The following is a 22,113-nucleotide window of genomic DNA, read 5'->3' on the forward strand; positions in this document are numbered from 1 at the left end:
GGTGATGGAAAAATGGTTGATGACATGGCGGAACTTGATTAGGTGTTTGTGAGTGATGGAATTCTATCACTAGTGACCACCCCCACTCCCCTTAATAATAGGTTAGTTAGAAAAGTAGCCTAAAAGTCAAGAAAGTGGACAAAATACCAAATACATCTATAGTCTAGCGACAAATGACTTACAGCCAATAAAGATTGCATAACTTAATATATCTAGACATATAGTGACATTTAATTTAGCATTTTAAAAAGACTGATGGTTAACTCAAGTCAACAGCGAATAACCCGAAAAGAAGAAAGTAAGCCATTAGTTTTGGCAGCCCATTAATATTATGTTCAACCCACAGTTGTCGCATCTGGACCTTTAAGCCAGCTTAACTCATGAGAAACTTCGTTGTTTATTTTTTCTGCATGGGGCCTTCAAGTTTCAAATATTAGAATAACCTGTGAAGCAAGTTGTATTATAGATTGCTTTATGATAACTTAGTCACATTGTATCAAATTGCATTTACTTGGACCATATATTTCTATATATCAAGTTCTTGACCGATCATCATCTTTGAGCAACTTCGATTATGGAGAAGCTAGCATTATTATTCTTATACTCTAGTGTTCTAATACCAATCTTTATAACTTGTGCAGCGAAGGACACCATAACAGTTGGTCAAGTCATCCGAGATGGCGATAGTACTCTTGTTTCAGCTGATGAAACATACGAACTTGGGTTTTTTAGTCCAGGAAGCTCTAGAAACCGGTTTCTGGGGATATGGTTTAAAAACATATCACCTCAAACCGCCGTCTGGGTTGCTAACACAGAGGCTCCACTGACCAATGTATTTGGTGAGCTCAGAGTTAGCCATGGTGGATTGCAACTGTTCAGCGGTAACAACATGGTTATCTGGTCAACTAATTCATCTGGATATGTTAGTTTGGTGGCACAGCTACTAAATATGGGAATCTTGTTTTACGTGATCAGGGGATTTTGATCTGGCAAAGTTTTGATCATCCTGGAGACACTCTTCTTCCAGGAATGAGAATTGGTGTAGACTTGGTAACAGGAAAAAGCAGACACTTAACTTCATGGAAGACCGAAGATGACCCGTCTGCAGGTCCTTATGTTCTTCGGGTGGCTCCAAATGGGTATCCACAACTGTTTGAGACGCAGAATTTGGATTCAAAGTCGAGATTCGGACCATGGAATGGTGCTACGTTTAAAGGCATGCCTGATTTCGGTGGTAATTCAATACAATTTATATTTAATGACACAGGGAGGTACTTTGGATACAATCTTGTGAACAGCCCACAGGCTTCCAGGATGCGTTTGAAGCCGGATGGAGATATTGAATACTTAAACTGGATAAATCTCACACAAAGCTGGAATGCATTTTCAACTGCAACAAATGATAATTGTGCAAGTTATTCCATCTGCGGTCCGTATGGAGTCTGTAACATTGATAACACCCCTGCTTGTAGTTGCCTGGACGGTTTTGAACCACGAAACGCTGAAGATTGGAGAAGAGCAGATTGGTCGAGTGGGTGTCAACGGATAGAGCCATTAGCATGTGGGAATGAGAACGGATATGGGGATAGTTTTCCTAATATTACTGGTGTAAAATTCCCTGACACAAATGTCTCATGGTACAATCAGAGCATGACACTTGCCGAATGTGAAGTTGCCTGCAAGAGGAATTGCTTGTGTATGGCGTATGCTAATTCAGATATTACAAATGGCGGAAGTGGATGCTTGCTATGGTTCAGTGATCTAGTGGATATACGCTTGGATGACGAAACTCAACAGCTATACATTAGAATGCCTGCCTCTGAGCTAACAAGTAAGGCTCTATTTGCAAAACTTTTTACAAAATGTTCATGATTTATCTAATATCAAACAGTAACATGACTATTGTGTTTATATGTATCTGGATTGAAGGCCCTACAGCCCGGGAACACGGCTCTAACAAAAAGAAGCAAACGATCATAATAGTTGTGTCAACTCTACTTGGTTCGATCCTCATTCTAGCACTTTATTTAGCATGGAGAAAGAACAAGAGATCTCACAAGACAATACTAGGTAACCCAAACAATCTTTTTTTTTTTTTTGGGAGGGGTTAAAACTAGAATTCATGGTAAACACACTCACACTATCCAAATTTGTAGGTCGAGTACCAGCCCGGAACGAGAAGTGTGCCAATGAAAGTGGCAAGGAAGATAAAGAGTTGTCGTCTTATAGCCTATCCATCATTGCTAATTCTACTAACAACTTCTCTCTCAACAATAAGCTTGGTGAAGGTGGCTTTGGTTCGGTTTACAAGGTAATATTATCAATATATGTGCATGTTACATTAAAACTTAGTGAGGATTATATCTAACATAAATGGGAATTATAGGGCGTGTTGGAAGATAGACAAGAAATAGCTGTGAAACGACTGTCGGAAACTTCAACACAAGGGCAAGATGAGTTCAAGAATGAAGTTAAGTTCATTGCCAAACTGCAGCATAGAAATCTTGTAAAGCTTATTGGATACTGCATTCAGGAAAAGGAAAGAATGTTGATATATGAATACATGGCAAAAAAAAGTCTTGACTCGTTTATCTTTGGTTAGACATACAAATTTTCACTACCCATGCACATACACAAACACATATTATTGTTCATTATGTTCCAAATAATCTAGTAACTTAACTTCTTGGCAGATGCATCTAGAAGTTGTTGGTGCACTTGTGTCTGTACTTTGTCTGTATTCGGTCACGATGTAAACGATGTCCTTGTCAGTCTTGTAAGTTGACCAAGTCAACCGTCCTCCTGGTTTGACTCAGTCAACAGTTAGTAAATTTGATGTAAGTTGTCTGACTCGAAGGATGAGTGATCGAAGGATAATGTAGATCCTTCGATCAACTCGAAAGATATGCTTCGATTGATAGACCTCGAAGGATCATCCTTTGAGGTCCTTGCTGATCCTTCGAGAGCATTGTATTCGAAAGATGATCCTTCGGACCATCTATCGGATCCTTCGGTCAGACCTGCTGTGTATGGGTATATATATACCCATGCAGTGTGTTGTGTTAGATAGAGGCACACAGATAGAAAGATAGAGAGTTTGAGAGCATTCTGTCCGAACACACACACACACACTTGAGAGTTCGCAGAACAGATTTGTGAACATAGTGCTTGTAACCGAAACCTTTCATACGTATTAATACAGTGGTGTTAATCGGTGAATCTTTGTGTGTTTGTATTTATACTTGTCTCATCCCGGTTTGCTTGCTAGCTTGGATTCCGCACTCGCTAGTAGGTTAGTATAACAAGGTTTAGGTTCGTCATCCTCCGGAAAGGGACCTACAAGTGGTATCAGAGCTAAGGCTCTTTACCTTGTTTAAAACCGGGTTTTATTCAAGTTCTTGGTGTGTTTGGACATTTGGTTTTGCACCCGTTTTTGGAGTTTTTATTGCACTTTTAAACTGAAAAACGAGTTCTAAACCTCCGGGAGTGTTCAAAGGCGGGTTGGGTAACTTAAAACTTGTTTTTAAGTGATTTGGTGTTTTCCGGCCAATTTCCGGTCATTATTCCGGTGACTGGTTGTTGTCCATTTTGGGTAAGTTTTTGTTTGAAAATCTTGGGTTGGTAAGAAAGTACAGTCTGCCATACCCTTTTGCCGAAAGTTGACCTTACCTATCACATCACCTTTTCACCAACCTTTCACATCAGTGTCAGTGTGTCAGAGTCGCTCGAAAGATATCTTTCGACATCGAAAGACCATCTTTCGATCAAGGTAGGATTGACAGATCATCATCTTTCGACCCATCCTTCGGAGTCCGAAACATATCTTTCGACCAGGGAATCTATTCGAATGACAGTTCATCGAAAGATAAGGATATATACTCGAAAGATAAGGATCTTTCAAATAGTGAATCCTTCGAGCTTGTGAATCTTTCGAAATCATTGTTCGAGATACAACAGTGATCTTTCGAGCACTGTTGATCCTTCGAACAAGATTTGATCTTTCGATTGTGGTCTGTTTGTTGTTAACAAGTTTCTGTGATTTTAGATCTTTCAAACAGGATCCTTCGGCTGTGTGATCTTTCGGAATATTCACTTAGCATTTATTTTGCTTATCAATCATGAATCCGAATTGGTGGAATCCGGCTCCAGATAGTGGTAAATATACAAGTTCAGGTGTCACTCCCTCATGGTGGGGTACACCGGCTCCAGACGATGGAAAATACACGAATACAAGGTCATCTCCTTCATGGGCCGAGTCTCCGGTATCGACATCTTCTCAGGGAAATCAATGGGCATTGGTATCGAATCAAACTCCGAGCATTCAAAGTATCTTATTAAGCGAAAGCGAAACAGGAAGTTTGAATCGACCTCCAAAGTTGATGCATTTGAATGAATATTCAGGATGGGTTGAGAGATTTAAAACATATGTTCTTGGTCAAAATACCGAACTGTGGATACGTTTCACTACAGATTTCGATTAAGCCATAGAGGTTGCTGCTTCAGATACTGCTACGTTTGCCGACCTTCCAGAAGATAAAAAGAAAACCTATGATCTGGAAAAGAAGGCATACGCCATTCTCACCCAGGCGTTAAGCAGGGATATCTACCACCAGTTTGTCAGCTTCAAGACAACAAAGAAGTTGTGGGACGGATTGAAAACTAGAGGAGTAGGAAATGCAGCAACACGTCAAATGCGTCATGATCTTCTCAAGAAAGAATTTGATGGTTTCACTTGTATGGATAAGGAGTCCTTGGGAGATATGACAAGCCGGTTTTATCATTTGCTTACGGAATTGGACAATTATGGTGTAACGACAACTCAAGCTGAAGTGGTGAAGAAGTTTGCTGATGCTTTGCCTCCTCAATGGAGTAGTTTCTTGGAAATCCTGAAGTACAACGGAGTGTTGAGAACCACTAATATCAACGACTTCGTGCAGCTTTTGGAAAACAAGGATCAGGAGGAAACATTAAAGGCAAAAAGAGTTCCAGTGGCGCAAAATCCAGAGATGTATTGTGGAACTTCCAATTCTTCGACGGCAAGAACCGGTCCACATGCTCCACTTCAAACGGCGTTTGTTACTAGCACGGATATGTATGGCAACCCTGTGCAAGTTCCTGTTAAGCCACCTCCCACCACAGATATGTACGGAAATCCAATACAACCACCACCTCCTCCTCCTCCTGCTCAACAACAACGTGCATGTTATGGAGGAACATCATCTGCTGGTCAACAATCAAAGTCAGGTACCGTACAGCTCGACACGTCAAGCTTCTCTAAAATCAGTGTAGAAGTAGCTAAGGAACACATGGAGCTGCTTAACACTGTAGTGAGCGCGTATTGTGGGTTAATAGAAGGTCAGATTGGCAACATTAATCTGACACAAGAAGATTACAGGCAGATTGATAAAGAAGAGATGGACTTGATGGACATCAAGTGGGCCTTTGCTAGTGCTGTGAGAAGAGCAAAGGATTGGATGGAAAGTACTGGAAGAACCAGCTTGGAAAGTAAGAGAGACACCAAGTATGGGTTCGATAAACAAGCTGTTAAGTGCTTCAACTGTGGTGAACGGGGTCACTTTAAAAGGGAGTGCACAAAGCCAGCTCAACACGGGAATCAAAACCCCTTCAGGAACCAAGGCAACCAGCAGAACAGAAACAATGAGCGTACATTGGTGCCTGTCAACAACCAAACCAACCGAGCACTTGCAGTTCAGGTGGATGAAGGTTGTGACTGGTCAATCCAGTTGGGTGGTGATGCTCCCGATGGAACAGCATGTTTTGCTCAGATTGTGAAGGAGTTAGTTCACACCAGTGGTGGAGAATCTTCTGCCAGTGGTGGTGAATCGTCTGAAGATGAAGATTCGTCTGGGTACAGCAGGAGTGTTGATGAAAAATCATCCAATTCTGGGGATGATCATATGGGTGAGACATCTAATGTTTCGGATGATGCTGACTTTGATGAGCTTTTGGAGGAAGCTACAGCAGAAACTCAAAGAAGATCTATTTTGGTGGATCAAGCTGCTTATACTTCGTCTTCTCTCCATTCAGCCTTTATGGCTAATGTCGACGGTTCATCAAGTCAGGTATGTGTCGATGAACCCACTGCTGTTAATTGTGATGAATGTACTAGGTTGCATGCTAGATGTGCTGATATGGAGAAAAGTATGTCTGAGTTGCAAGGCAAACATGATGCTTTACAAGCTAGTTTGTTTGACTTGCAAGACAAACATACTACTGTGAATGAGAATTTGAGTGACTTGCAAAGTAAGCATGACGCTTTGCAAGAAAAGTATGATGTGACTTTTCTCCACAATCAGAAATTGACTGTGGACCTTTCCAAATGCACAGAAGCCAACATGTTTTACGAAAACCATGAAAAAGAATTTAAGTCAATGATTGAGACATTAAAGAAAGATAAAACTGAATTGACTAAAATGGTTTCCAGAAAACAAACGGCATTAAGGTCAAGCAAGAGTAAAACCAACATCGGAAAATCATTTTTGTAAATACCTTTGTGTTTTAAATTTATCTTAGTTTATTGATTTTAGGGGGAGTAAATCCAAAAATATGAAAATCCAAAAACATCGAAAAATTTCAAAAACACAAAAACAATAGAAAAACAAAAATGAGTTTCCTGGCGAGCAAAAGAGAAAATGATAGTACATCAGTGGTCTATCCAAACCTCTTTAAACTTTAAATGAAAAACGATAAGCAGCTCTATATAAGATGTATCGGTAGGCTCACAATCACTTTAAAGTGTGCAGGATGATATAAATCTTAATCGACTGAAGACCAGGTGGGAACCATTCATTGGCATATGGTCTTAGTACCGAAATTTCGTTTGATAGATTGCCGAGGTTCTGAGATATTCGGTCTTTATGCTGCTTATCATCTGGGTATCATGGTTGTATCTTTTACCGAAAAATAACGGGGACGCAAGTCTAGATTTTCCATGATACTATACATACGTGTACATATTACATACTGCATTCGACCTCAATAAGTGATAAACAATCACATGTCCAAAACAAATAAGTGATAAAATATCACATTTATCCGGGTGTCAAGTTCGTCTCTCTGCTGTACGGAAGTACTGACCTGTTCACGGACTTGCACCTGTGCCCTCATGCATATGAAAATCAAGCTCCTCATCAATAAGTGATTATATCACATAGGGCTTGTTTTCAAATCAAAATAAGTGAGTATCTCACATCATATACGGTCAAACAGATGATAATCGGTATACTCACCGGTAAGATGAACTCTCGTGCATACCTTGATACGGGAATGTGTCGTGATGTGGATGAACACCGGTCGGTAAGTATAAATCATACCTTAACGTATCCCCTCGCCATGATTACATCTGATAAGTTGAGCTTAAGTGGATAACAATACCGATAATTGTTATAGGATACTTATCTTAATGTTAACTAACTGAACAACAAGAGTGTTCTGGCATGACCGTACACTGATATGATTCTCTTACCCTCGAAACTCGCAAAAAGAATGTCTTTATATATTTATCTATTGCTTAACTTTTATTGTCTTATTTTAAACAGTTTCGTCGTTTGGTGCATATCAGCACGGCATTAGCGGTGATGTCGTTTGATAACACTCAAAGGATATTAACTTGTTGCCCTTTAATCTATTCAAAAATACCAAAAAGATTTTAGGAGAGTTTTAATATAAACTTTGTAAAAGCCAAAAAGATTTTATTTCTACTTTATTTTCGATCGTACGATGTTGGAGCTCTAGTCTTCGTTACCTGAAACCTGAACGAAAACCGAACTGACTAAATCTTCATAAACGGTCGAAATTTGCATGTTTTGAAAGTTAAACTAAAATTGACAAATTTATTAAACTTTCATATTGTCGGACGGTGTTTGATAGTGACATGGTCATCAGTGTGTCATTTGTTTATGTTAACTATATTCCAAGCAGTGTTCTCATTATGCGTTTAGATTTCTTGCATGTGCAGATTCTAAAGGCTGGGAGAACATGGTCGATGACAAAGCTTTGGAATGAAGACACGACGTGAAGGCACTCAAATGATGAAGATGATCGAGTTGCCGCTGGCCATCATCAACACCTCAAGGATCTCACTTCATAAAGATAAAGTGTTTCGCGAGCATAACTCAAGGGGGAGCTTATGTTAAGGGGGAGTTTGTCAACACACTTCCTACATGATACGGGTAGTTTGTTGATCCACTCTCTGCTTTCAAGACGTGAAGACTTTGAAGATCCTCCGACATTGAAGACTTGAAAGGACATCAGAGTTTTGAGAACTCGAAGACCAAAGACCATCGAAGTTCGAGACGAGTCTACAACTATAGAAGATAAAGACAAAGCTACAGCCAAGGGGGAGTTTGTTGGTGCACTTGTGTCTGTACTTTGTCTGTATTCGGTCACGATGTAAACGATGTCCTTGTCAGTCTTGTAAGTTGACCAAGTCAACCGTCCTCCTGGTTTGACTCAGTCAACAGTTAGTAAATTTGATGTAAGTTGTCTGACTCGAAGGATGAGTGATCGAAGGATAATGTAGATCCTTCGATCAACTCGAAAGATATGCTTCGATTGATAGACCTCGAAGGATCATCCTTCGAGGTCCTTGCTGATCCTTCGAGAGCATTGTATTCGAAAGATGATCCTTCGGACCATCAATCGGATCCTTCGGTCAGACCTGCTGTGTATGGGTATTTATATACCCATGCAGTGTGTTGTGTTAGATAGAGGCACACAGATAGAAAGATAGAGAGTTTGAGAGCATTCTGTCCGAACACACACACACACACACTTGAGAGTTCGCAGAACAGATTTGTGAACATAGTGCTTGTAACCGAAACCTTTCATACGTATTAATACAGTGGTGTTAATCGGTGAATCTTTGTGTGTTTGTGTTTATACTTGTCTCATCCCGGTTTGATTGCTAGCTTGGATTCCGCACTCGCTAGTAGGTTAGTATAACAAGGTTTAGGTTCGTCATCCTCCGGAAAGGGACCTACAGAAGTTCAACACTTGATTGGCCTCATCGTTTTCATATTATCCATGGGATTGCTCGTGGACTTCTTTATTTGCATCATGATTCACGCTTAAATATCATACATAGAGATTTGAAAGCTAGCAATATTTTGTTGGATAAGGACTGGAACCCAAAGATATCAGACTTTGGTCTTGCAAGAAGGTTTAGTGGACATGAAACTGAAGTTAATACTACCAGAGTGGTTGGAACCTAGTAAGAATTAAAAAAAAAATCATTTGATCGCATTATTCCATTTTAAGTGCTCATATTAAACTTCTTTCTAGTGGTTATATTCCTCCGGAGTATGCACTGCACGGGCTTTTCTCAGTAAAATCCGACGTGTATAGCTTTGGAGTTTTGGTGCTTGAAATTGTATGTGGGAAGAAAAACCAAGGATTCTCTCATGAAGAACATAACCATACCCTTATTGGACATGTAAGTTTCGGATTATAGGATTTCTGTTGATATGGGAGATAGGTGGTTTGAAATGATGCTGTGGTTTTTTTATACATCAAAAATATTTTCTTACTATTAGCTTGCCCATTAAGATCAAATTTTCATGTTTTTGACGTTACTTAGGCATGGAGACTGTACAACGAAGGAAAGTCACTTGAGCTCATGAGTTCATCTCTGGGAGCCTCGTGTGTTGAGTCTCAAGTGTTGCGATCAATACATATTGGTTTGTTATGTGTGCAACATCATGCAGAAGATAGACCAACTATGTTGTCGGTGGTTCTCATGTTAGGTAACGAGAATGCTTTGCCTCCACCTAAACAACCTGCATTTTTCACCGAAGAAGAAATGCCAGATTTTGGATGTATTTCATCTGGACCAACATTGGATTCTGTTGATGAAATCACCATAACCCGTTTACAAGCTCGATAAAAAGTATACTGTATGTGTTTAGATGTTCACTATTCAATTATGATAGAGTAATCTATATATCGTGTGTTAGAATCACAAAAAGAACACTCATTTGTATGCAATTATGATAAGGTCATTTATCAAAGAATGAGCTAAACCCAGTTGTATATATGGGTTAGCTTGACATATAATTAGTTTAGTATCGAAGACATTGTATCACTGTTTCAGAGCTCGCAATACGCGTCATGTCGTCTTGAACGAGTCGAACGCGACATTGCCGTTCAAGGGCGGACGTAGACCCAAAAAAGTTGGGCTTTTATTTAGAGCCCAATCGCAAATTTATGATTAAAAGCCCAATAATAATAAACGGTTAAAAGGCCACTATACTTAAAACTCAATAACCCACATAATTAAAACACAACAGCCCACGTGGTTGATTAAGCCTTAAAAGCCCTAATGATTTAGGTCTGATTTTGAACGGAACAAACAACAGTAGCACACAACGCACAACATCATCAAGTCAGCGACCTCACCTCAAGTCGCTTCCCACCTCCCGCTCTTCGCCCTCCTCCGCCTCCCACTGCCGATTGCCAAACGTCGCCACTCTGCCTCCCACTGACCCACTATCAATTGTTGAACGCTTCCAAATCTCCAATCTCCGGTCTCAAGTCTCCATTATAAAGAAGGTATGTGCAATTGATTATCTGCAAATTTTAATTGATTATCTGCAAATTGCAATTTTTAATGGTTTACATTTAATTATTGATGGTAGTTAAATTTTATTTTTAATTGATATCGGTTTATGTGCAATTGGTTTTAGGGTTTATGTGCAATTGATTTTAATTTTTCTAAGGTTTATATCATTATTTGCAATTGATTAGGGACTTAGGGTTTATACATTTATGTGCAATTGATTATAGTTTACATTTTGTTTCTTTTAAAATTGGGGAAATTTGATTTTAATAATCCCGGCTAGAGGTGGTTGACCAATAATAGTTCTACCTTCATATATTGTCACTAGACCTCCATTTAAAAAACTTAACTCCGTTAAGTTTTTTTTTTCCGAATTTCAAACTAATGTCTTATAGCTTTTGATCAGAACTAGGATACGAGTTGTTTGAGGTAAAACTTACCTTAAAACAGTGTTCCAAACTGCTTTATATTTGATAACTAGAAAATTTAAACACCCGAATTGAAGCATCGTTTTGCGTCGTTTGAAGCATCGTTCCAAGGTAAATTTTACATCAATTGACTTGTATCCTCTTTCTGATCAAAAGCCCTTAAATATGTGCCTGAAATACGAAAAAATAAAAATTGAACCAAACTTAACAGAGTTAAGTTTTTTTAGTGAAGGCCCAGTGAGATTTATTTTTAAAGATGGGACTGTTAGTGACAATATTTGAAGGTGTAAATATTATTGGCCAACCACCTCTATGTGGGATTTAAAATTCAATTTCCCTTAAAATTAAGGTACTTGGAACTTTGAAGATGAAACCACATTCTAATCAAGTTCTTATTTAGCAATTTTTAAAAAAGGAAATTCCAAGAAATTGATGATATCGCTCTAAGTTCAAATATTGCTATCGAGCCTAATGATATGCAAGGAAATGATGATGTCGGTCAAATTTCAAATATTGATATTGATATGCAAGAAAATGATGATATTGGTCCAACTAGTTTGATAGAAAACATGTATGGTTTAAATCCTCGTGATTTATTTTCTAAGTTTGACATATCTAAGATAGTGATGTTTTTAAGATGTTTCTAATGATTTTAGTAAAAAAGAAAGATTGGTTTTCTAAGTTTGACATATCAAGCTTTCAAAAACCAAAGTGGAGAAATCTATTAGTTATGTGTTTAACTTTATTTATTATCGTGTTTTTATTTTAGTTTCGTTTACATTGTAGAAAATATGGTAAAAAAAAAAAAAATTGGACGTTACTCCCGAAATTTTAGTCTAGATCCCCCTACTTGAACAAAGATTACTGAAGTGATAAAAAAACGTTATCCTAGTTTGAGAATGGAAGGAATCAGTGGAACCAATCTATTAAAAGTTATATCAAAATCCAGATTCAATTCAATTAAACAATGATGGTAACCATCATCATCGACATAATGAAATTTAAAAAGAGATTTAAACCTAATCATCAATTTTCGACTGATTAGAAAATAACCACCATTCCTTTATATTAAATTGACTAGGTTAGAACCCCGTGTATTACACGGGTTGCATAATTTTATATAATAGATAATAAAAAGATATATCTTTAAAAAAACTCGTATATTGCAGGCGTTGAAAAAAATATAATTATTATGTTAAAAACACATGTTTTACATATTTACATGGGTTTGAATCTCCTTTTTATGATACATTCAAATTATGATATACAATTATTTTAGTTAGTTGTTATGCACCTTCATACTTATTTGTTTATTTCATTCGTAAAACACCCGTCTTAAATTTGTATTCAAGAGAGTTTACGATACAAAAAAGGTAGAGATCAATCCCCACATTTTATATATTTCATCATTTTTATGAATTATATCGTAAAATCGAGAAATAAATTCTCTTTGAATGAAGTATAGAACTGTTATATTTAGAAATGGTGTTCTTTATACATGTTGATGCAATGTGCGACAAATGATGGGTTCAAAGTTTACAATTATAGTGATGTTCTTTATATCTAAAAATGATGGGTTTAAAGTTCACAATTTAGAAGCATATGCCTACCATTATAGTGATGCGTTTAAAAACACTTACAATTTGATAGAAGCATATGACCTAGAATAATAATTTAATTCTAGTGAAAAATAAAACAATAATACAATTATTTAGTATATATCAAACGGGAACATTTGATTCTTAATTTACCATAATTTCAATAACATTTATTCTTAATTAATTTTTTTGTTTAAAATTATTATTATTATTATTATTATTATTATTATTATTATTATTATTATTATTATTATTTACTATGATCATAATAAAAATAAACGTTTATATTCTTATCTAACTTTTTGTTTAAAATTATTATTATTATTATTATTATTATTATTATTATTATTATTATTATTATTATTATTTAATATGCTCATAATAAAAACAAAAGTTTATCCTTATCTAAATATTTATTCTTATCTAGTATTTTTTTTAAATTATTATTATTATTTAATATGAGAGATAAATAAGAAAATAAGATGAGAAAGCACCAGAGAGCGACACGTGTCCAAAAAAGATTTTTGTTTATTAGTATAGGAAGATTAATTTAAGGGTAAATTACACTTTTTCTCCTTTATGTTTGTATTGGATTGCAATGGATTACCTTTATCTTCAATAATTACAGTCACAATCCTTTGTTTGGAAAACCATCACACCTTTCTTCCTTTAGCACTAACCAGGTTAGAATTTTATGTTAAGTCAGATCATGTGCAAGGCACATGAGGGTATTTATGTCCTTTCACACCCTCATTCCTCCCTTTATAACTATCTTCTATCAACTCTCTTCTCTTTCTCTATCCAGCTTTTCTCCACCACCACCATCATCCAGCCACCACCACCTCGACAGCCACCGACACCATCTCCGACAATCACCGACACAACCAACGAAAACCACCATCGCCGAAAAATCTGGGATGTTTAGAGCTGCAAAAACCACCAACGATAGATCTAGGATACTTCAGCCGCCAACGTCCACCACCACCACATTCTCTGCCACCACCACCGACAGAACTGCCCACCACCACTTCGCACCTCCGGTGACCAAAAACCCCCAACGACAACCACCACAACCTTCTGTTATGCTCAGATCCAACTCCCCCAAACCCTCACCACCACCATCTTCACAATTACCACCATCTTCACAACCACCACCGCCTAAAGCCACCATATCTGGATTTCGTACACTCCATTTTGTTTTTCTTTTTAAAATCCGATGACAGAGACACAGTTATTTGTGTACGTGACTCATTTTTTCTCCCTCTAAAATCTGATGACAGACACACAATAGTTGTTTGTGGATAATTTATTTCACCAATTTCAATTTGAAATGAATTCAATCTGTGGTGGTGCTTAGCCAAAAAGGAAGAAAGAGGTGTAGTTTTTGGATTTAAGATAGAGAGAGTTGGCGGTTTTTTTTATAAATATACTTTTAGATAAATTTGTAGGAAAAAATGATTAACATACCCTCCTGTGCCTTGCACATGATCTGACTTAACATAAAATTATAACCTGGTTAGTGTTAAAGGACGAAAGGTGTGATTCATAAGGATTACCGTGCCTCTTAAATCACCAACGCATTTCGAACTTAATGTTAGTGGATGAGAAGAGAACTCATCAGTTAAGCGTGCTCAGGTGGGAAGTTCTAGGATGGGTGATCTCTTGTGAAGTCTCTGTCAGGGTAACCAAAAACAAATCCATAACTTCCTAAATTGGCATCCCATCGGGGGAAAAGCAAACAATATTAATAGTACGAGAGGTCGGATGTTACAAACGGTTTCAGAGCCACTCTTGTGTCGTCCAGGATGCTGCTGAGGCAAACCCCATCGATAATGATGAGTCCCTAAGGGGGATGATTCTAACAATACCGAGAAGATTAACATGGACCATTGTAAAACGCTAAGGAAAATCCCACATCGGTTGTGAACAGGACAGATTCTTGGTTTATAAGGAAATCCCTGCCTCTTAAATCACTAATACGTTTTTGGCTTAATGTTAGTGGATGAGAAGAGAAATCCATGGTTAAGCGTACTTAGGTGGGAGTAGTACTAGGACAGGTGACCTTCTAGGAAGTCACTACTGGGGTAACCAAACACAAATATGTGAGTTTTTTGGATGGGCAACCCATCGGCGGCAAACTGCACAATATTGTGGTTTGAGAGGCCGAATATTCCACGGTCAGTTATTGTTTATTGTATCTGATCCTATAATCGTTCTGTTCATGTAAGAGTATTCATTTACTCTACTTTTGTCACACCCTGACTTTTGCGGAAGCGTATGATGTGTGACTGGTTTAATATCATTGCATTCAATCATAGTAAACAACTACATGATCAAAACGATGTTCATCCATTCATAAAATTTGAGTATTACAAACACTGATTATTCAAGTTTTTAAAACACAACCTTCGACTAGGTTACAAACCAACAAAAGTGGATGACATCTAAACTTGTAGTCTACTTCTAGTTACGACACCCGCGCCCAAGATCCATTCCTGTTACCTGAAATACATGTAATTTTGGAAAACATCAACAAAAGTTGAGCGACTTCATGCGTCTTGTTGGTATACTGTAATTCTTGTAAATCTTTGAGAGACTCCTTTGTAAACAGGTATGAAAAGCGTGTATGAACATAAGTGTTTTTCAAGGACTTTAAGGCATGTGAGGACATAGGAAGCACTCGTAATGGCTTATACCCTTATCGATTTTCCTCGACTGTGTCGATTAACCTCGACTGTGTCGATTACCCTCGACTGTGTCAATTAACCTCGACTGTGTCGATTTAACTCGACTGGGACTCCGAAGCACTACTAGGTACTAGTTGTGACCATGAGTGGGGTTCGGTCGTACCCGTTAGATCTAACCCTCGTCCCTAATTATGTATTAATGGCATTTCTGTATTTAATCTATGCTCACATGATCTAGTATTTCATAGGCATTTCATACCGTTTAAGTAACATGTATTTCACCCCCGAGAGTTATAAAACCAAAAACAGTTAAAGAAAAGGGGGAACATGAACTCACTGTTTTGCGTCTTCAGTACTCGTAACTCAAATCTCGTCAGCAAACAAGACTACCTACGGTGTGCTAGGGTCTATTAGACGAGCGGACCGTGCCTTGCCATAGTATTCATGTTTTGAGTTACGTTTCCTTTATGTCTTTAACATTATCCAGAGTTATATTACTTCTCAAGTTTTTATTCTCGTATTTCCTTCCTAAGGATGGGAGTATTTCATACATGTATTCTCGTATTCTTGTATTTGTAGTTTCCAAAATAATATATTTTCAAGTTTCACTTAGAAAATATATATAGACATCGTTTTGTTCAAAAGTAATGTATTCCAAGAAAATATATATTTTTATCTCCCAAAGATAGTATATTTTCTTCTTGTTGAAAATATGACATAACTTGGTAATATGTACAAAATCATATTTTCACTTCTTGTATCCAAAATAATATTTACCAAAAATATATTTGTAACGGTATTTTCCGGAATATTTTATAAGTTACGTTTTTGTTTGATTTGCCAATATTTAAGTGTGTAACTTATATACTTTATTCCTTGTAATTTTTGGTATTATATTGGATTGTAAGTTCTTGGTATTTTTGTTAAGTCATATTATTTTAAATCCAAAAATAATATAACTATACACAAGGTATACACATATTCACACAAGTGTCTTTAATGTAAAATATATATTCTAAATATATATTTACCCATTTTTATTTACAAAAACCAACCTCCAATACTTGTATTTTTGTTACAAAAATTTATGGCAAAATTTATGTTATAAATCATAATTTAAAACACGCTTGTGAACACTTGTTTTGAAAATATTTTCTAAGTGTTGGAATTTTTAGAAAATTTCGCCATAGTTTCCTTTATAAATGGAGGTGTCCATGCTATTTAGCATATCATTTTCTTTTCAAAAATCATCACACAATAATCAACAATCAAACCCTAATCATCTTGCACTTACCAAGTGCAAAAGTTATACATTTTACAATATAACATGAACTTGATCTTTTCACAAAAACGCGTAGTAACTTGGTAAAGTGTTTAGTAGCCTTAGTTACCCTCCAAAATGTATTTACTTCTTGGTAAACTTCATTCTTGGAAATTTTAGATGTTTACAACTTGCAAACATATTTTACAAAAATGTTTCTCTATTAAACCTTCTTGTTTTTCTAGTGTTTCTACACTTATTTCATCACCAAAAATAGTGTAAGTTTAGTAAAAACGATGTTCTTTCAAAAATCATCTTTTTAAGCTTGGTTTTCTTGGAAAACCGTTTGTAAATATTGAATCTACAAATTTACAAACTTACTTGTTTATTATTTTCCAAGAAACCATATTTATTCGTCAAGTTCATGTCTTTACTAGAAGATGATCATCATATGTTGTTATATGATCATCCTCCCACTTGCTAGATTATGTATTAAATCACCATCTAGCAAGTTCCATGTGATGATTAACATCATCATCTCTAGTAACCAACAAGCAAACATTATTCATATACTAAACAACTTCATTTCATCCATATATCATCATATTTCATCATATGTTTCAAGATTCAAGTTTATGTCTTTTATTGTTCTAGTGATTTCAACATATTACATCTTTTAACCATACAAAATAGAAGTAACAAGAGTTAAGAAGAATCTTACTACTAGCTTCAAGCTAGGGAAGAAACAATGATGAAATTTGAGTGGATAAAAGCAAACGGGTGAGGTCCTTGATAAACCGCAAGCTTCACACTTCGTTAGGCACCTTCTAACACCTCAAAATCACCTTGGAATGCTTGTTAGTGGAATGAAAATGGTGGAAGTAGAATGAGGGTGTTGGGCCGTAAGCTTTAGAGGGGGAGGAAGGAGATGTTGTGAAGTGTGAAAGATGATGATGGAGATAGTTTACTTATAGTACACAATATAATCTTCCATAGATCTTATAAGATCTAATGAAATCAAAGGATATCACATAATATCTTGTAGGATCAAGAAAGATCATGGGTGGGGCCATCTCATGACCGTAAGTAGGAAGGGGAGGGGGGTCTTGTGTAAATTTGAACCATATCTAATAATATCAAATAAAATCCAAGGAAGATCTAGGCAAGATCATGGAAGATTACACAAGATCTAGGTGAATCCAAGCAAGATCATGGAGATATAGGTAATCTTTGCAAGATCTTGGAGGTGGGGGCCACCCTTCATGACCGTGAATATGAGAGGGGGGGCAAAGTGTAAATTCCAAATCCTAGTTACATAAATAAGTTAGTTTTCAAGTGTAAAGTTTAGGGACTTGATGTGTTATTATGTTATAAGGGGTGTTATGGTGTTCGGGGGCCATAACTAGTTCAGAAACATTAAAACAATGCTTCTAGTAATATTTTGATGTTCTGTGTAATATCCGGTTGTTCAGTTAAATACCGGTTCGTTAAAGTGCTAAATTGCACCGTTTAATGTTCATTAAGTACCCTTTTGTGACACTTTTAATTCCCGACACTTAGGAAAGCATACAGGACCATTTTGTCACATTTTTGCACATTACTAGCTTGTTAAAATGCTGAATTTTGCAGAAATATGCAGAATTCTGCACTTTGGGTGAGTTTTAGGTACTTCTCGGCACTTAAACTACCACCTAGAAAAGCAGTTTTGTGGTCCTTACTTCCCTACACACTATACTAGTGTATCACTTGGTCTCTGGCTCATACTGGACCTCAAAATATTGTCTGTCTATGTACTGAACATCGTCAGGATATTTTTTTTGTTTGTCTGATATTGGTGCCAATTCTGTTCTGTGCATTATTAGCACTACATCGTGTTGCATGTAGCAACGAATATGAAATGCCATTGTATGTATATAACAGTAATCAAAATTTCATTTGTCTTGTAAACTAGATCATGCACAATTTTTAAAGTACAGATTACTGTTCAATTAGTGTACGGAATGTACGGAAAAGTGACGGTTGTCACAGTCTCCCCCCGTTAAAAGAATTTCGTCCCGAAATTCAAGCAATGCCATAGGTCGCAAGGGAGTTGTGAATCAAATGTGGTCACTTGCGTTCAAGATTTGTCTTTATGTTCCCATATACTCTGGGTTATGTAATGAATTCTATTGCACTCAAGTAAATCAATTATGTCTTTTCTGTGTCTTGTGGACTCTTGGTCCGTAACCTTAACAGGTTTTATAGTATTGTGGACTCTTGGTCCGAAACCTTAACAGGTTTTATAGTAATTTTGTCATTTTGTCATTGACGTGAATCTTATTTGTGGGAACAACGACTGTTCCTTGAGTCAGACTCCTCTAGACACATGGAATATGTCACGATCACTACTGATCTTTTTCTTGAAGTTTCATCTTGTGAACAATGGTTCTGATCCCTACATCGAGGATTCAACCTTTACGTTTTCCAAATCACACCACGCCTTCTCTAGGCGAGGCTCCCATTTAAGTCATAATTCTTATCTCAAATTCTTACGATTTCTGCCGCTCATCGGCGCATTCTTTCTGTATTCCGCGGCTATCTCGATATGATCACATATCTGAACGATCTTGCCTCTAGTTTTTCCTGCACCAACTTAGGCTAGTAGATCGTTTATCTCGGGTCTCCGTTCAACATGACGGGGATCGACTTATTATGTCCCATCTAAAGCTTCGCACGAAGCGGTTTGAACGGTGGTATGATAAATACTGTTGTACGAAGACTCCACTAAGGGCAAGTGAGTTTTCCAACTGTTCATCAAAGTTTATCAAACAAATACGTATCATGTCCATACAGTTTGCATCGTTCAGTAGCTTAGTCCATCTACGTTAATATTTAAGTTCTTACGATCAACGGTTTGCGGCAATCTTTGTGATCAGTAAAGATCGTAGAGCATTTTCTTTCAGGTAATGACGTCGAATTTGCGGCGCGCAATTACTGTATCTAGCTCGAGGTTTCTTCTTATGATTCCTTAATCACTGTGCCACGTATGCAATGTTGTGGTCTCGTTGCATCGACGTGCAATCGAGACTTTGTCGAGAAGCGTCACATAATTGCAACTCTAGCTCCTTAGCTCTTGGTTACAGGGTTGGCATGAGTTTCGTTCTTATCCACCATGTATCTTAAATTTCGCGAATTCGAAATCCGCTTTTCGTCATCATAGCACATAACTGTTCTTTCTCTAAGAGTTGTAAGGTAAATTGCAACTGTTGCTCACGACCTTCCTTGGTCGTTGGCCATATAAGAATGCGGCCAATAAGTATAATCATGCTTTATCCAGGTATGGCTTACACGTTCGATTCATGAGGTCCACGAACATTGTTGTTGCATGTGTTAAGCCAAATGGTACGACAAGGAACTCGTAATGCTCGAAGCGAGTCCTAAAGGTCGTTTTAGGGATATTTCCTTCTTGTATTCACAGTGGAGGACATCTTGTCCTCAAGTTGATCTTTGAGTGGTCACTATAACCTGACGATTTGTCTGTTCATGTTATCAGTCCTTGGCAAAGGATTCTGATTCTCAATTCTCTAGAATTGGTGCAAGGTGTAAACTGTCAACTTTCTCTTTATGTCCTTAACTAAGGATGTCATGTCCTTAATTTCCTCTGTCTGGCAGCTCTTGCAGTTATACCGAAAGCTCATGCGTCGCGGACGAAGCTAGTCGGTAAGGCGTCATTCGGCGCTAGTGCCGCTCCTGGCACGAGGTTCATCTTAAACCTCTCTTGTCGTTGTGGAGGGGCGTTCCTGGCAAATCTTCAGAAAAGGCTTCTGGAACTTCTTCCATCACGGGGATGTGCTTAGGCTCTATACTTGTAACACCTCGTAAAATCATACCCAATAAAATAAAGACACGTGTCATGTAAGGTAAACGTGTCAGGAAAACCAGATCAAGTTAAAAGATGTATGGTAGAATTTAAAAGTGTCGACATGTTAATAAATACCTCTGAGCGGCCTAATTATAAATCCCAAACCTTAATATATAAACATTGGATTTATATGAATTACAAATCTGGTTCTCCTTTGGAATAAATGATTAAAACCTCAAAGAAATGGATATTATGGGTGTTTACTACAAAATCATGTTCAAGACTCTCCCACAAGAATCCAAGATGGCAATTGTGCATGGCAAGGACATGCAAAGCCTGGTCCCATGGTCCCTACAATGAAAGGAAAGCATAAGATTCAGAATGGTAAAGATTGCATGGTCAAGCTTGAAAGTTGGCAAACTTTTGTCTTCTGACTAGCGGATACGGACCGTATAAGCTTAGGCTTACGGTCCGCAAGGGGCATAACTGGGCGATACAATTAAAAGACGGTTACGGACCGCATCCGCCTAGACTTACGGTCCGTAAGACTGTCGCTGGCAGCAGAAAATGGACAGATGCCTGTTCAGCCTGTTGCACCGCCTTATTATCATGGTTTTCGAATTCAGGAGTATGGCCAACAGTTTTTCATGCATAGAGGGCACCTGGACTCATCTGGGATCATTCCTAGACTTAGGTGTAAGGATCTCATGCATTTGTGTTTACTATAAAAGGACCCGTTGTTGCAACATTAAACTTGCTCATTTCAAATTCATTCAAGGCAATTCTCTGGAGTTCTCTGGTCAGCAAGCAAGCTTTCTTAGGATCCCTAATCATGCTTAGGACTCTTGTAAGTGTCCTTAACCTTCCTTAATTCAGTTTTGCTTAGTTAATTAGCTTAAAGTCAAACCGTCGTAATTAAGGTTTGACTTCGAGATTAAGCATAATTTGTCCAGTCAAATCTCGAATTGAAAATACCTATGAGTTGGTAATTATGTAGGTAATAAACCCTTAAAAGGGTACTCTCTGATTCCCACTCTAAGTAGGTCAATGCCGGGTCAAAGTTAATCTTAAAAAGTCAACAGAAAGCTTATTTTCAAATTAACACATAGTTAGCAATGTAGAAGCCATGCAACCTGTTTTATCATTAATATAACTTGGTAATTAATGTAAGAAGATGTTAAACATGTTCAACCCGACAATTTTCAGTTTAGGCTCGGTTCACAACTGAAAATCGCATAATTTGACTTCTACTTTGACTTTCAGTTCTGACACGTTTGAGCATAGTTTAGAAATGCCTTAGAGCCTTATTAGGACCAGGTTTCATATTAGTATAACCCTCTGTGATTATACAATTTGGTTCATTAGTTATCCGATTCATATGCATGTTTCCGTTAAGTGCTTAAATGTTGACCATTATGCCCTTTTCACCTTAAAACGTGATTTTTGAAAAAGTAAAAGAATAGAAACCTTCATTACTGATTTATAGACTTGTCCCTAAAATTTGACATCAGTTTGAGGTATAGATTAGGAGTTATGCTCATTAGCGTAAATGAAAAGCTTTTTAGTAATTAAACAGCATAATTAGCGTATAGCCTATCTAAACCCAAATTTTGATACCAAACTTTTTACCCACTGATGTAATATAATATTTTGGGAGTTTTGAAGATTTTTATTTATTTTTAGGCTGAGCATAACATAGGGTTCTAAGCTTGACTCGGTTAT

At 37.2% G+C, this 22,113-nt stretch overlaps 1 protein-coding gene across 1 annotated transcript; it reads left to right on the forward strand.

The window, feature by feature from the left end:
• The first annotated feature begins 405 nt into the window (after positions 1 to 405).
• LOC110893258 (G-type lectin S-receptor-like serine/threonine-protein kinase At4g27290) lies at positions 406 to 9,904 on the forward strand. Its single transcript, XM_035974966.1, has 7 exons — positions 406 to 1,831; positions 1,930 to 2,070; positions 2,157 to 2,311; positions 2,387 to 2,597; positions 8,995 to 9,232; positions 9,304 to 9,454; positions 9,599 to 9,904. The coding sequence occupies exons 1-7, from the start codon at positions 1,030 to 1,032 to the stop codon at positions 9,902 to 9,904; spliced, it is 2,004 nt and encodes a 667-aa protein (XP_035830859.1). The 5' UTR covers positions 406 to 1,029.
• Positions 9,905 to 22,113: the final 12,209 nt, after the last annotated feature.

The sequence above is a fragment of the Helianthus annuus genome, chromosome 7 (assembly GCF_002127325.2).
Source record: "Helianthus annuus cultivar XRQ/B chromosome 7, HanXRQr2.0-SUNRISE, whole genome shotgun sequence".
Classification (NCBI taxonomy): domain Eukaryota; kingdom Viridiplantae; phylum Streptophyta; class Magnoliopsida; order Asterales; family Asteraceae; genus Helianthus; species Helianthus annuus.

Excerpts from the sequence above, each read along its gene's own strand:
- LOC110893258 (XM_035974966.1), top strand. The coding sequence starts at position 1,030 with ATGAGAATTGGTGTAGACTTGGTAACAGGAAAAAGCAGACACTTAACT. Across the intron at positions 2,598-8,994 it reads TCTTGACTCGTTTATCTTTG|GGACCTACAGAAGTTCAACA; the intron begins GTTAGACATACA and ends TCCTCCGGAAAG. Across the intron at positions 9,455-9,598 it reads ACCATACCCTTATTGGACAT|GCATGGAGACTGTACAACGA; the intron begins GTAAGTTTCGGA and ends GACGTTACTTAG.